The sequence below is a fragment of the Myodes glareolus genome, chromosome 4, assembly GCF_982192425.1.
Source record: "Myodes glareolus chromosome 4, mMyoGla1.1, whole genome shotgun sequence".
NCBI classification, from domain to species: Eukaryota; Metazoa; Chordata; class Mammalia; order Rodentia; family Cricetidae; genus Myodes; species Myodes glareolus.
Genome location: NC_142029.1, coordinates 34101871 through 34117031, shown reverse-complemented (window position 1 = coordinate 34117031; position 15161 = coordinate 34101871). Strand labels below are relative to the sequence as shown.

The window sequence follows — 15161 nt, the reverse complement described above, 5'->3', positions numbered from 1 at the left end:
ACTCCTGTATGGTGGGCACACCTTACTTAGCTAAAGGACTGGATCCTTGCCGCTGCCCCTGCCACCCAGGAATCCAGGATAACCTGACTACCAGCATATAGTACTGGCTACTCGTCAAACACATAGCAAGGAACCTCCTCGTTCTGCCTGAATCCATATGAAGGCCCCCTCATATACACAATGCTTCATCTGAGCTCTCTTCAAAATCCCTACCATGATGACAATGGTATTAATAAATATCTTACCAAAAAGGACAGCCCACCTGAGCTGTCCCCAAACTGAACCCCAAATCTGAGACCTTTCTGCTATCTCTGCAGATCAAGGGCATCACCAGAGGACCTAAAAGCCAGCACGCCCTACCTTTGCTTGCTTGGTCAGGCGAGCCACCTCCCCTTTCAGACTGTCGGAGGTGACCCGGCCCTCCTCCAGCTGATGCTGGAGCTGCGTCCTCTCATCCTTGAGGGTTTTAATCTCTTCTCTCAGAGATGCTATCTGTTTCTCATAGGCTTGCGTTTTCAGTTCAAAACTTTTTTCAAGAAGTCTAGACAGCAAAAGAAGAAAACATAAACTTAGATTTATTTTTATAGTCTTTGAACAAAATATACAATATGCTGAAAATATAGCGAGGAGACACCTCCACGCCGAAGGAGGAGACAGGCTCGTCAGGACCTATGCCGCCCTTGCAGTAGCCCATGGTCCTGTTAGCATGTATCCTGTTCTTATGGTCTGAAACCAATGCTTTAGACATCCTGGTGTGAAAAACTCTCTCAGGATCACAGGGAACACAGGACAGAGAGGCTGGACTTCAAGTCACACTGGGTGCTGGGGCGTTGTGATCTCAAAGTCATAGCTGGGTTCCACGCTGTCCCTCAGCAAAGACCTGGGATATTCTGCCAAGTTCTAGTCCTTTCAAGTTCCCAGGACCCTCCAGGGGTCTTATTTAGTTCTCAACAAATATGGCTGAGCAGCCCAAATTCCCAAAACTGAACAAGAAATGCTAAAATCCGAAACTGCACCACCAGTGTGCTAAGGAAAGGTTTCCACCTGTGAAATTATTTAGGATTTGGGACTATGGGAGGAGGGGTGCTCTCTTGGTGAAGTCTGTGTCAGTGGAAAACCATTCTGGCCACAAGCTTCTCAGGTAAGAAACAAAAGCAGAGGCCATAATACAGGCCATTTCTGTATTCAGGGGTCTCAGCTTCTGGGAAAATTGAAAATGATTTATTTTACTTATTTTGTGTGTGTGCGCGAGCGTGCGTGTAAGCAGGTGTCTGCATGTCTGTGATTGCATGCACACGTGTGTACCCTGATGTTTGCACCTTTGCACATGGAGTCCAGAAGAGGGTATCATGCCCCTCACAATTGGGAATGTAGGTGTCTTGAGACACCCAGCCAATATGAGTGTTGGGCTTCGAACTCTGGTTGTTCAGTAAGCACTCTTAACTATTGATCCATCTGTCCAGCCCATTTTAAGAATTTTAGAATATATTTCAGCAAAGCCAGGTGCCCCAAAGTGTGTGGAAACCCAATTCCTTGTAAAAGGGTCACTGAATTCAACAGGTGACGATGAACTAAGAAAACAACAGAAAGGAGTCATGTGACCTAGACCAACTTTGTCTAGTCCACAGGGTCCAGTCAGAACTAAGGCAGCCCCCAGAGCTCTGTTAACTTCCTGTAACTCTTACACTGCTGGGATGCTGCGAAACCTCGCACTCAGAGCCTCCCACCCGGAGCCTCCCACTGCTGGGATGTCAACCTACTCTCTTGACTGATTTGCTGTGTTAGCACCAAGGAAAAGACTCTGAGGAAATCTTTGTGGCTTCCTCAAAGTCTGGCTTCACAAAGATTTTTGTTTTATCTCCTTTTGTAGATATTAATAAATCTTTAAACTTTGTAACACCTCCCCCTGCCAAAGAACAAACCCAATTCACTACGGTATTCTCGAGAGATCAGAAAACAAACAAAAAAGAAAACCCTGGAGCCTGAGGTACAACGAACCTCAGACCTGCAGCCCCAACCTGCTGGGTCTGTCATGGTTTGTGCCTCTGAGGATTGTGACAGGGCCAAGCATGCACAGGTAGATGACCAGGGACCAAATGGATCTGCAAGGAGGGCTAAGAGTGTTGCTCACTTGACAGACCAGCACAGCCTCGCCCAGGCAGACAGCAGGGCGCTCAGCTGTGCAGCTGGCTCCTCAGCCTTTGGGGGTCTCCTTACCCACCTCCTTACCGAGGCCACGGTTTTCTGCCAACTGCACAGCAAAGTGGAACTTCATCATCCAGGCTGCCCTGAGACTTTGTCTCCCAAGAAACATGACAAGAATATTCCACATCTCCCCATCATTCCATCATGCCCCCCCACTTAGATCCACTGACTCCATCAGAGAAGGGGAGTCCAGACTGGAATCTCTGGGAGTTAGCAGATGGTTTATAATTGAGATGGGAAGAGGGCTGATCCAACCCAAGGTCGTGGGGGACCAGTGAGGGTCCATCAGCAGGAAGAGTATGAACAACCCTAGACCATGGGCATCATTTGAGGCCCTCGAGACTGAAATCCCCACTTGTTCAAAAAAAAAAAAAATCCACACCCTGCCTACCTGGATCTGGATTATGCTAGCTACAAGCTGAGAAGCAAAACAGAAAACAGAGCAGATGGGGATGTAGCTGCCGGTGGAGGGCTTGCCTGGCAAGCACACGGCCCTAGGTTCCATTCCCAGCAGTGCAGAACCCAGCAGTGGTGGTGCACAGCTGAAAACCCAGCACTGGGGAGGGAGAGGCAGGAGGATCAGAGGTTCAAAGACATCCTTGGCTGGTGGAGGAGGTTCAAGGCCAGCTAGTGATACATACAAGAGACTATGCCAGAAAAGAAGGAAGGGAGGAAAGGAGGGAAGGTGGGTAAGAGGGAGGGAGGAAGGGGAGAGGAGGGCGGGAGAGAAAAGGAGAAAGACAGGGAAAGGGAGGTTAGCTGAGCGAGTGGGTGCTGGCTTTGAGGCCAGGGTCTCTTACAGTCTCTGCTGTTCCTCTCTTTGCACGTCATCAAACAGCTGCCTGGTGAGCTTGTCCATTTGTTCTGTGGACAGAGAACACTCTTGGAAACAAATCCGCCAAGACAACGTCTGAATTATCTCCCACTTCCCAATCACCGCGGAGGGTTCATTCAGCTGGGACTCAAGGAGACACGTGCACCCTTCATAACTAGATACATCGGTGAGAGGGCTGGGAAACAGCAGCTCTATTAAACGTATCCATCCAAACGTGATGCTGGTACCGAACAGGCAATTTTCCTGCTACACTTCTTAGAACTTCAGTTTTCCTGTGGCCACCTTCACAGCAAGAAGTTAGAAAACCTCTGAAGCAGTGTGATAAGAAGTGTGCAGGGGTGTGTGGGGGGGTGTAAGGGGTGTGTGGGGGGGTGAGCCCCTCCCTGCTCAGGCTCCACCTCTCTGCTCCTCACTGACTCAGTGGGCTCCAAGGCCCGGGCCACCGTCAGGGTGAGCCTTCTTGCTGGAACCCCAGCTGCCTCACACCCTAGGCCTGGTGCCCTTTAGTCCACACGCTGGACAGAATGTGTGCAAGGTCCCTTAGGCCACTCACAAGGTTCTTACACTTATATACACTCATATATTCACAGACACTCTCAAATACATGCTCATCCATGCATCTCCATACACACACTCATGAATACTCTTTCATACACACACTCTTACACACACATCCACTCACACTCTAATACACTCATACATTCATGGATATTCTTAAACACTCACACTCTTAACACCCCCAAACTACAGACTCATATTTGCACACACTCACACTCTTACCACACATGTGTCCCACACTTACATTCATACACTATTACATACTCTTATACATTTACACGTGTTCATATTCTCACACTTCCTCACACTCATACAGAACTGTGCACTCTAAATGCATACATACTCCACACACTTACACACGCAGGATTACCCATAAACTCTGATGGGGAATCCTTGCCCACCAATTGTCTTTAAGAGGTGGGACCAAGTTAGGGTGTGGCTTTCTGGGACCCAGAGGAAAAGGGTGTGTGCGGCCCAGGTGCCCTCTCTGTGTGTGGTTCCCTCACAGTAGTAGCAGCACAGCTGAGCTTGGACTTTCGCTCCTGTTTCGTGAGTTTTCCCCTTATAATAAGTAAAAATATTATTGTTTTATCTTTTAGCTAGCCTGGTTATTTCCTGACTCGAGCTAACTTCAACAAAACTCTTGCACATGCACTCTCTCACAAACGTGCACACATACTATTGCACTCACTCTCTTCTGCACACTGTTATACTCTCACCCATTCATACTCTTACATGCTCACACTCATACACAAATTCTCATATACTATATCTATCTATCTATATCTATCTCTATCTATCTATCTATCTATCTATCTATCTATTCACACACACACACACATACACACACAAACAACACAGTACCCACACACATACAATACACACCACACACTCACATTCTTGTCTTGGGCAAACCTTAGGGCTGCTGACTTTGAGGCGCAGACAGGTGAGGCGAGCACCTTTTAAATGCACTTATCCCCTTGATGTGTGATGGGCCAAGTACAGAGCGGAGGCCCGGCTACACCCACACTGCTGAGTGACGCCCAAGGCTGGCTACCTTTCAGCTCCTCGGTCTTCTCCTGCAGCGTCAGCTCTGCTTGCTCTTTCTGCAACTCCAGTTCTGCATTGTGCTTCTGCAGCTTCGACAACCTCTAGTGAAAGGAAGGGGCATGAGGAGACGTTGGCGAAGGCTCTTGTGATGAGCCCTGTGCTCTTCAATCACTTGCTCTTGCTCAGCTGAGGCCAGAGTAACAACCGCACCAGCGACAGACTCAGGGGCCCAAGGGGACTTCAAATCAGACACGGGTCCCATACACCTCCCTAGCCATGACTGACGGCGGACACCTGGGAGAAAATCCCAAGTCCAAGGACTGTCTCAGGCTTCTCCTGAGCTCTGGGTACCCAGGGCAGCTTTTTAGTTAATTGTGGTAATAGCTGCTTAGGTCACAAGGCACACTGGCTTCCCGTTTTCACACTGCTGTGATGTAGAAGGGAGGGAAGCAGGGCAGAACCCGTTACTTCAGCTTCTTTTGATGAGAGAGGCCTGTGGGGCTGGAAGTGCAGACCCAGTGATGGTGATGGCCATGACAGGCAGAGCCGGAAAGGGCAGCAGCAGCATTGTGGGCACCCCGAGTACTAGGTCACAGGCAAGGCAAGGGGAAGCCCCTGGGTGCTCATGGCTACCAATGTGGGGGCTTCAAGCCTTTGGTAGGCACAGGAGAATGGGAGGTAATGGAAGAGACTCAGAATATGCTAGATTCACCTGCTCATGCCTGTGTGGGTACTGACTAAATTATTTCCCCGAAAAACTTTACCCTTAAATCTTTTTCTAGCCCATCTTTGTCATTTCTATTTTAAATACATTAAGGAAGCTAAAGTTCAGAGGGCCAGGGACTTGGCCAAGCTGCACATTAGCCAGCAGCAAAGTCAAGATATGAATCTAGGATGTTGGAATTTCTCACTCGAGCACAGAGATAAACTCTTTCCCAGGTTCTGCAGCACAGGTCAGAGACAGGTGCCTCCAGGGCCCATGCAGGTGGACAGCGACCGAGGGAAGAAGGAAGCAGTCAGCAGTGTCCCTTGGGCCTTGTGTCCACTTGTGAAGGAGGACAGGGAGAGCAGCTGGTCCCTTCCCTAAGCACACGATTCCCCCCAGAATCCAGGTCCCTGGGCTCCCTCTGTCAGGGCTGTGAAGTCCTGCTTTATTGCGGCACGAGCAACATTTGCCTCCTCTGCAGAGAAAGGAGTGTGGACTTTCCACGTGGTACCCTTCTGACCTCCTCCACTGTGTCCCGGTATCTCCTGCCCTTCTCTTCATAGCTGTGTCTGTGGGTGGCTGCTCTTTCCAGCTCTGCTTCCAGCTTCTGAATCTTTTCCAGGTCACCAGCCCGCAGAGCAGCCAGGCTGGTCAGTTTCTCCACCAGTCCATGGTTCTCTCTGCTCTGAAGAAAGACTCAGGCGTCAGAGGTTTGTTCAGAGCAAAGCAGCCGCTGCATTCATGCCTCACGCAGCACCGTGGCATCTACCACAGTCACATTTACCACAAGTGACATTTATTAGCCTCTCCCCACAGAACTGAGTGAGGTGGAGTCTTTCTGAGCTGCTGACGCTTGTCACGGGCGGTCCATCTGCTTCTGGGACTCCACAACAATTTTAATACCAGAAGCTAAATTGTGTTTACCTCAAAAATCAATAAAAAATAAAAATAAAATAAAAATTGTGTTACTTTTATCCATGGACCTGAGCTAAGACTATTTGGGGATTTGGGGGAAAAAAAGGACTTCTAAAGAGGGAATTTGGGTATCTCTGGAGACCATGGGGTGGGCAACACAGACAGTGAAATCCATGGGTCAGAATAGACTGGTGGGCAGTAGAGGACTGCGGAGGTGGCTCCAAGATTAAAATGCTTCCCTCCAAAGTTAAAGTGCTAGGGTTTGGGTTCCCAGAATCCATAAAAATAATGTCAGGTGGGGCTGGAGAGATGGCTCAGTGGTTAAGAGCATTGCCTGCTTTTCCAAAGGTCCTGAGTTCAATTCCCGGCAACCACATGGTGGCTCACAGTCATCTGTAATGAGGTCTGCTGTCATCTTCTGGCCTGTAGACATACACACAGACAGAATATTGTATACATAATAAATAAATATTAAAAAAATTTAAAAAAAATAATGTCAGGTGATCATGGGGACCTGCTTGTAACTCTAGTCTTGGAAGGCAGAAATGGGATTCCTAAAGAAAACTGGCTAGTAAGTACCACTAGCCATGTGGGCAAGCTCTGGGTTTGATGGCCCTTGTTTCAAAAAGAATAAGGCAGAGAGTAATCAAACATGCACACACATGTACATTTACACATATGGACATATACACATACACACATGTGCACACACACACGTGCATGCCTACCTGATCCTCCAGCTTCTTCTGCAAACGCTGGACCCTGTAAGTCAGTTGAATGTTGAGCACAAACCTGCGGATGTTCTGGAATCTACGCCGGGCCAGCCATGCCCGCGCGTACTTCTGAAGGATCACAGCCTTGTGCTCCTGCAGCAACTGGAGAAGGAACCCTGTGAGATGTCAGCCAGACCTCCTGTTTCTCTCTCTCCAGGTCCATCATTACCCGGAGAGTCAGCCCAGAACATCCACAGTGCAGGGCAGGAGTCTCCCATCACTGACCCACTGAGCCCTTCATCCCAGACTTCTGAAGCAGCCCCTCAGGCAAACCCTCAGGGCAGTGCCTCTCTCACTGGAACCCCTGCACTGAGGAAGGCACGGTCAGGAACAGCAGCCTGAGGCTACTCCATACCTTCCGGTACTGCCTCCTGGCCAGGAAGCCGCGGGTGTAGGCCTGGATGGTGATGGTGGCCACGCGGATCAGCTGGTACAGGTTGCGGACCAGGTACCCTCGGCAATGCTTCTGGAGGATGATGGCTGCCCAGGCCTCCTTCAAAGCAGTGGCAGTGATGGCCTTCCTTTGGTGAAGAGATGGCAGTGTGAGTGGGTGGCCAGAGCTTCACCCTTCACTGTGAACCACGAGTGTGGGCAGCACCTTTCAGTGAGGGGAGTCTCTACCATTAAGTGGTTTATTCTGATGCAACTTCAGGCCTGTCTGTGCCTACCCTGACCTCAGTGTGGGTCACTCAGTCATGGAGGAGCCACATGGGATCTCCTCCAGCCAGTTAATCCACAGGCATGGTGTGGAGGTCCTTCTGTGATAGTGGAGTTCAGCCAATCACATTCTGTTTGTGGGGCGTGTCGCCCTTAGGCTAAAGTTTACCTATAAACCTGGCGAGCGCTCCCCGCTAGCTCTCTCTCGCCTGGCTCCTGCATCTGGACAGATCGTTTTGATTCTGGTGTAAGCTGGTGTAAGTCTTCCTTCTGTTTATTAAAGCTGTATATTTTGTATTAAGATAGTCTGGGGACTTTTCACTACCGATCGCCCTGCTGCATCATCTGGCGCCCAGACGTGGATAACTGAATCCACACAAAGCCTGAGAAAGCTTGGGAAAGAATAGAGTAAAGCATGTTTTCTTGGTAGCAACAATTTCTCGGGTCTATTCTGCTGGCTCGAGGCAAGCAAGCGCTCTCATCTAAGAGAGGCTTCCTGACTCAGCTTTAGCTGCAAAACCCTGCAGCTCTTTAAGAGATCCTGCCATGAAATACTTAAATGGTGTTGATGAAAAGCTGAATGGATGCTTTTCAGTTTTCAGTCGTAGCAGGAAAAAAGCTGTGCTGTTTTAAAATGCCGGCTTTCTGGGCTGTCCTGCCAGGGCAAACTGACTCTTTCAGGCAGGCAGTCCGACTGAGTGTGGTCTGTGAGCAGAATGCTGCAGCTTGCTTGCTGACATGAACCTTGAAACGCCACAAAGTTGTCGCAATAAAAATGGCTACAGCCAATACCTCTGCCATGAGGCTGGAAAGCTAAGGAATGGGCTGGTTCTAGCCGTCAAAGCCACGGCTTTAATCCTCTCCTTAAAGACTCATGTGGTCAGAAAAAGAGAGATATACAGTAAAGAGAGATTCAAAGACGAAGAAAACCTCTAAATGGTTTACAATGTGTTAAAAATATATGCAGGCTAAAGGTTAAAGTTCTTAAAAGTAAAAAAGAAAAAAAGGGAGCAGTTGGGTGTGGTGGTACACACCTTTAATCCCAATACTAAGGGGCAGAGGTAGATTGACCTCTGTGACTTCAAGGTGTGGTAGGACACGCCTTCAATCCCAATGCCTGGGAGACAGAGACAGACAGATCTCTGTGAGTTCAAGGTGTTAGTAGTATACAACTTTAATGCCAGCACTGGGGAGGCAGAGACAGAAGGATCTCTGTGAGTTCAAGAACAGCCTGGTCTACAGAGTTATTCCAGGACAAAGATGTACAGAGAACCTGTCTCAAAAAGTAAAAATAAAAATAAAAGAAATAGAGGTTAAAATAAAGTTGCATAAAGATGGAAAATACACAGAGAATCTTGATACTGTATGTTATTGTGCTCTCTTTGAATTTTTTGAATGCTGAGCAAGGAGCAACAGCTGCTAAAAGATATTTGTTTATAAATGCTGCTGAACTAATCCAAGATGGATATTTTGAAAATACCTTGACTTCAAAATTTGGATCTAAGGTTATGATGCTTTGGAAAAGTTCTTCTTTTGTTTTCACAGAGGATGAGACCCTGTGGATTGCTTCTATCCCAATATGGTATGATAGACCCTGTCCTCCTGAAAGGTTGCTATGAACACCCTCAAGAAATTACTTTGCTCAACTGCCGACTGAGATGAATCTAGCACACAGTTTATACCATGAAAGACCTGATTAACAGCGCCCCTATTCAGCAGGAAGAAGTTTGGAGAGAAATAACTACATCCATATTCCCAAATATTGCTTATAAATGTTCTTTTACATTTAAAGGGGGATATGATATAGATATGAATAATTTGCATTGGTATGGATTTTAAGGTCAATTTTATTATATGTATATGTATTTCTGATCTTGATTAAGGTATTATGATTGTGTAGTTCACTTAAAAATGTAATGTATAATTAGGAAATATAGGTTGTTAATGGATAATCATTAATAATAATCAAGCTTGTAGTCATGTTAGTTAGATTTTCTAGGTATAGAGATATATTTTAGTTAGATAGGCATTCTTCATAGTTTTCAAAGATTACAGAATATGCATTTTCAATGTTTTAATAACTTAGGACTTTTCATGACAATGAGACATGTCTGCTCCTGGCAGCACCAATCTACTTCAAGAGGAAGATGGGCATCGAAGAGGCTCCTTATGGAGTTGGTTAGCCATTTTGGGCAAGAAACTGCTCTTACCTGGACTGTTGTATAAACTGGACACAGAGAACATGCAGAGGGAGGACTGCTGAACTTGCCTAAAGGTGAGATGATCTTTCGGGGTTCCTGATTCATGAAAGAGTCTGCAAGGCATTCTGCAGGACACAGCAGATAGTGACTGAACTGCCTTTGAAATATCCTGCTTCGTGGAAATGTCTGCTGGATCCTATGGGCCTGTAGGCTGAAGGTGGATGCCCCAACGGTACAGAGGAACTTTGGGTAACTGTACAGGTAGCGAGATGTCTCTGTCATTTCTAGAGTTTTGAAAGTTGCTTATTTCTTGTTTACTTAGGTAATACTATATCTTTCTGGAGTCTTTGATGGAGTTGAAGAATGGTTAGTTATAGTTTTCCTTAGTTATGATCAAAAATAAAATAGATATAAATATTGTAACTATAATTCTTGCTTGATTACTGTTTTGTTATATGTAATTTTACTATGTTAAAGTGAAAGCCTTTCATTTTTGTTTAAACAGAAAAAGGGGAAATGATGTAGGTGTGTCTTTTTATGTGTTACTTTCATTGGTTAATAAAGAGACTGCCTTGGCCTTTGATAGGACAGCAGCTTAGACAGGCAGAGTAGACAGAACAGAATGCTGGGAAGAGGGCAATGAGGCAGATGCCATGGAGCCAGCCACCAGGTCAGACATGCTGAATCTTTTCCGGTAAGCCACCACCTCGTGGTGCTACACAGATTATTAGAAATGGGTTAATCAAGATGTGAGAGTTAGCCAGTAACTAACTCTCTAGAGATAATGGGCCAGGCAGTGTTTAAATGAATACAGTTTGTGTGTTGTTATTTCCGGGGCTAAGCTAGCCGTGCGGGAGCCGGGCGGGACGAAAAGCAGGCCTGCCTGCAGCTCCTCACTACACTTCTGTCTGTGTGTTGCTTTTAATGGTTAATGAATAAAGAAACTGCTTTGAGCCTATGGCAGGGAAGAATAGAACTTGGCTGGGAAAGTTGGGCTGTATGCTGGGAGAAAGAAGGGTGGAGTCAGAGAGAAGCCATGGAGCCACTGCCAGAGTCAGCAAGCCAAAACTTTCCCAGTAAACCACTGTCACATGGAGATACACAGATTAATGGAGATGGGTTAAATTAATCTGTAAGAGTTAGCCAATAAGAAACTAGAGCTAATGGGCCAAGCAGTGACTTAAATACTACAGTTTCTGTGTGATTATTTCGGGGTTAAGCAGCCAGGAACCAACAAGCAGCCTCCTCTAACACAGGCACACATGTACACACGTGCACAGCCCACATCCAGACTATGAGGATTACGGTGTCCTGAAACCCCACTTGCTCGTGCATCCATTCATGAAGAGCTGGGTTGGGAGTTGTTGATCTGGAGTTGGCAGACTACGAACAAAGGATCACGTCTGCTGAGACTCATCAGACGTCTGCTGAGCCTCGGTGGAACACACCTGTGACTGCTCTGCCCCACACTGCCGACAGCGCTACTGTAGTCGTAGCTGCCCTTCAGTGAGTCCCTCCCCTCCAGAGTTCATAAGGTGGACACCTGGCCCTAGTTGTGACGTAAGGGGTGGCCTGGCAGAAGGCAGGTCACTGGGGATGGGCCTCTGAATGGCTCACTATGAGACAGTGCTAAGGGGAGTAGGTTTTTATCCTTTTAATTTTAGAATTTATTTTGTTTCTGTGTATGTATGCGTGTGAGTGTGATACAGCTGCACAGGTGTGTGCCCATGTGTACATGGGAGCCAGAGGAGAACGTCACATTCCTGCTCTCACTCTTTGCCATACTCCCAAGAATACAGTCTCTTGTTGAACCTGAAGCCAGGTTGGTGGCCAGCAAGCCTGAGCAATCCTGTCTTCATATAGGCATGTGTGGCCATGCCCAGCTGTTCCCATATGGTGCTTGGATACACCATATGGATAACTTAATTGTTAAATACCATCTCTCCAGCCCTTATTTATGGAGAGACAGGGTGTTGCTATGAATTCTTCAATGGCCTTGTACTCATAATGCAGCCGAGTCTGGCCTCAAACACACAGCATTCTCCTGACTCAGTGTCCTGAGTGCTGGGATTAAGGGGACATACTACCACACTTAATAGAGTGGGTTTATATAGAGGAAGCTCCATGAACTTGGCCCCTTCCCCACATGGCTCCTTCTGCCTACTTTCTCTGTCGCACTATGTCACAGCAATGGAGGCCATTATCAGAGGCCCAAACAATTTGTACTCCAAAATTATAAACTGAATAACCCTTAAAGTATCAAGCCTCGGGCCCTTTCTTACAGACTCATATGTCTGCTCTCAGACTATGACAGCAGAAGTTGCATTAGAGGTCATTATTAAGTCTGGAGTGTAGCCCCAGTCCCTGGCATCCATCCCAGCCCCCTGTTCTGGGAGTTGCATTAGTCTGGACTCCAAATCCCAGCATGCTACTCCCACAGGGTATTTAAGTGGGCTCCCAGAGGAGAAACACGTGCTTCAGGGTTTGCATGTGCTCCCTGCTTTCCTGTCTCCCCACCATGCACTTGACCACCCGGGAGCACCGTATTTAATAAAATGATGGGCATTTTAATTTGGTTTGATCTGACCTAATTGGATTTCTTTGTGCCAGCGGAGCCAGCCATCTAAGGATTTTTTTCCTAACAGTCATGAACTGTTAAAGTCTCAGATAGTTATTAACTGGCTCTGTACAGGAAAGTTAGTTAACATCAGCCTAAAGGTCTGGAGGTGAACACAGGCTCTTCCCTTCAGAATGTATTCGCCCATAGAGGAGGATTTGTGAATGGCCAAGAAATGTAGGTAAAACAACTATGAGATAATCCCTATAGTAGATCATACGGAAGAGAACGGTCATCCTGCCTGGGAAGAGATAGCACACAGGACAGATCCTTCTCCTTCCCAGGCTCACGGTCACTGGTGGGGACCCCCACCCATATCTATGTCCAAGGAACAAGAAGAGAAAGGTTCCTATCCTCAGCTGCCCCTCCTCCTGGGCACACCAGCTGCGACTGCCCTGTGATCTAGTTGTTTTCTATGGATCCAGCATATCTCACTGTTGACCTGGAAGTAATTAGTATGACCCAGTGCCACCTTCCTTATCCACTTACCTCACTGTTTGCTGACCCCGGAAATACTGCTGGATCGTCAGGGCAGCTTGTCTCTCTCGGAGGAACTTCCTCCTCTGCAGCCAGCCCCGCACATGCTTTTGAATCACAATACAACTCTGCCTCAGTTTATCCAAGCGGAGTTTCTCTAAATAAGCCACTTGTCCTGCTCTGAAAAAAATTTTGGTTCTACCAAACTGGTACTGGTTAGAATCCTGGAAGAGAAGAAAGGTATTTGACATTGAGAGAGTCAAAAGATTTTCAAACCATTGGTATGGCTTTGGCACAAGGCAAAAAAAGCCTGAATCACAATCTAGAAACTTCTACTTCAAGGTGTGTATTGTTTTCTGTCTTGGTTTTGGGTTCACAACCTATCCCATTTCCTGGCTGTCATGGCTTGCCATCTCTTTTCCACCCTAACATAGCCTCAGCAATAACCTCACACTGAGCAACACTAACACTCTGCTTGGTTACTACCTCATCTGACCATGTCCTGTGACCCAGGTCCATGGAGGATGATATTGGATCATGAGAGATGAGGCAGAGGGAGATGGCAGTGGAATCCAGTGTTTGGATCCCTAAAGGTAATGTCTGCTCTTAAGGGATCTTGCCATGGTGAGCATGGCTGCTGCTGTCTTACTAGCATGTGAAGAGACACATTTGAGAGGCACGCTGTTGGCACGAGCCCGAAATCCCAGCAGGCAAGACCAACCTGGATGAACCTGTGCAAAGCTATCTTGCACACCTCCTTCTTATCGCCGAGGGACAGCTCCTGCTGGGTCATAAGGATGCCGTAGCGGCTATAGAACTCGAGGTATGTCCACCTGCAAGATCAGGGAGAACTGGGCAGGCGTACCATGGAGGAGGCTCTTCATGCAGTGGGCTGTGTTGCCCCCACCCCCACACCACAGGGATGGTGGTCGAGCCTGCTCTGGTGACCCTCCCCTGTGTCAATGCCAAAAGCTCCCAGCATGTGCACCTTCTATATGAACGGATTCAACCAACCCTCTGGCCCTCCGGCCCTCCTCAGCTCCTGTCCTGACAGGGCAACTGGGATCATCACCAGCACCTGAGATGGGGGCCTGGGTGCTTCTGAGATACCCACAGCACCTTTGCCACAGTTCAAACATTACATGTTTCCCAAAGGCTCTGGTGTAGAAGACTAGGTCCTTAACACATGGTTTGGAGGTGAGGCTCTCGAAAGAGATTGGATTCTGAGAGTTCTGGCCTGATTAATGGATTAACCCACAGACGGAGTCTATTGGAGGGCATGGAAACCAGAAGGGACATGGGACTAATTTGGAGGAAGTAACTCACTATGGGCACAGCTTTATCCCTGACCCCCTCTTGTTCCTCTCTCTGCCTCCTGTCTACAGTGAGGTGAGCCACTGTGGTCCACATGTGCCCCTTGCCATGATGCTGTGCCCGGAAACAACAAAGGCAAATGGCCATGGACCAAAACCTTTGAACCCACGAGCCAAAATAACCCTGCCTCCCCTGTCCCTTTGGGCATTCTGTCCCAGTGACAAAAGATGTGGATTTCTCCCTGGCCTTCCTCCAGGATGATGCTCCTGACAAAATGCAAATCATGTAGAAAATTCTGCCACCATCCCCTTTGTTCTCAGCAAACACCTGAGCGAGGGTAACTGTTGGTTCCGAAGCGCACCCCCCCAAAATGCAGGGCCTCTGATAGTGTCTTAGGGTGTCATTTAGATGACAGCCTAGGCCAGCTCAGCCTGGACTCTGATTGCATAAACTCTGCTATCTAGTAAACAAAACCCTAAACAGCCTTCCTCAGAAATCTTGTGAAGCAGGTTTCTGTTTGTCAGGAAAAAAGCCATTGCTTCCTTTATCTGTTCTCTACAGGCAACCAACTCTGGCAAAGGGCATTCAGGTCCTGTTCAACCCAACCAAGTCTGTGACAGGTCAAAATCCCCACCCTAATCCTCAGGCTAGACCCATGCTAACCCCAGGCTATACCCACCACACCCCACCTCCCCTGTACTTCTCCTCTACCTGCCCCCATAAAACTGACAGGGATTTTCCCACTGTCCTGTTCCACACACACACGCACACATGCACGCACGCACGCACGCATACACACCACACGCCAGTTTGATTCCCCCAGGAAACTTTCTACCAGTGGTGTGGTCCCATT

General features: G+C 47.6%; 1 protein-coding gene across 3 annotated transcripts in view; it reads right to left on the bottom strand.

Annotated features, from left to right (window-relative positions):
* Myo5c (myosin VC) overlaps window positions 1-15161 on the bottom strand; it is an 82465-nt gene that overhangs the window by 25319 nt on the left and 41985 nt on the right. For all 3 annotated transcript variants that reach the window (XM_085689393.2, XM_048423914.3, XM_085689392.2), the window contains exons 18-25: window positions 13716-13827; window positions 13007-13218; window positions 7398-7563; window positions 6998-7144; window positions 5875-6039; window positions 4656-4749; window positions 3006-3069; window positions 361-541 (exon numbers count right to left, since the gene is read on the bottom strand). In XM_085689393.2, the coding sequence (XP_085545519.2) occupies window positions 361-541; window positions 3006-3069; window positions 4656-4749; window positions 5875-6039; window positions 6998-7144; window positions 7398-7563; window positions 13007-13218; window positions 13716-13827 (1141 nt within the window). The remainder of the gene's footprint in view (window positions 1-360; window positions 542-3005; window positions 3070-4655; window positions 4750-5874; window positions 6040-6997; window positions 7145-7397; window positions 7564-13006; window positions 13219-13715; window positions 13828-15161) is intronic.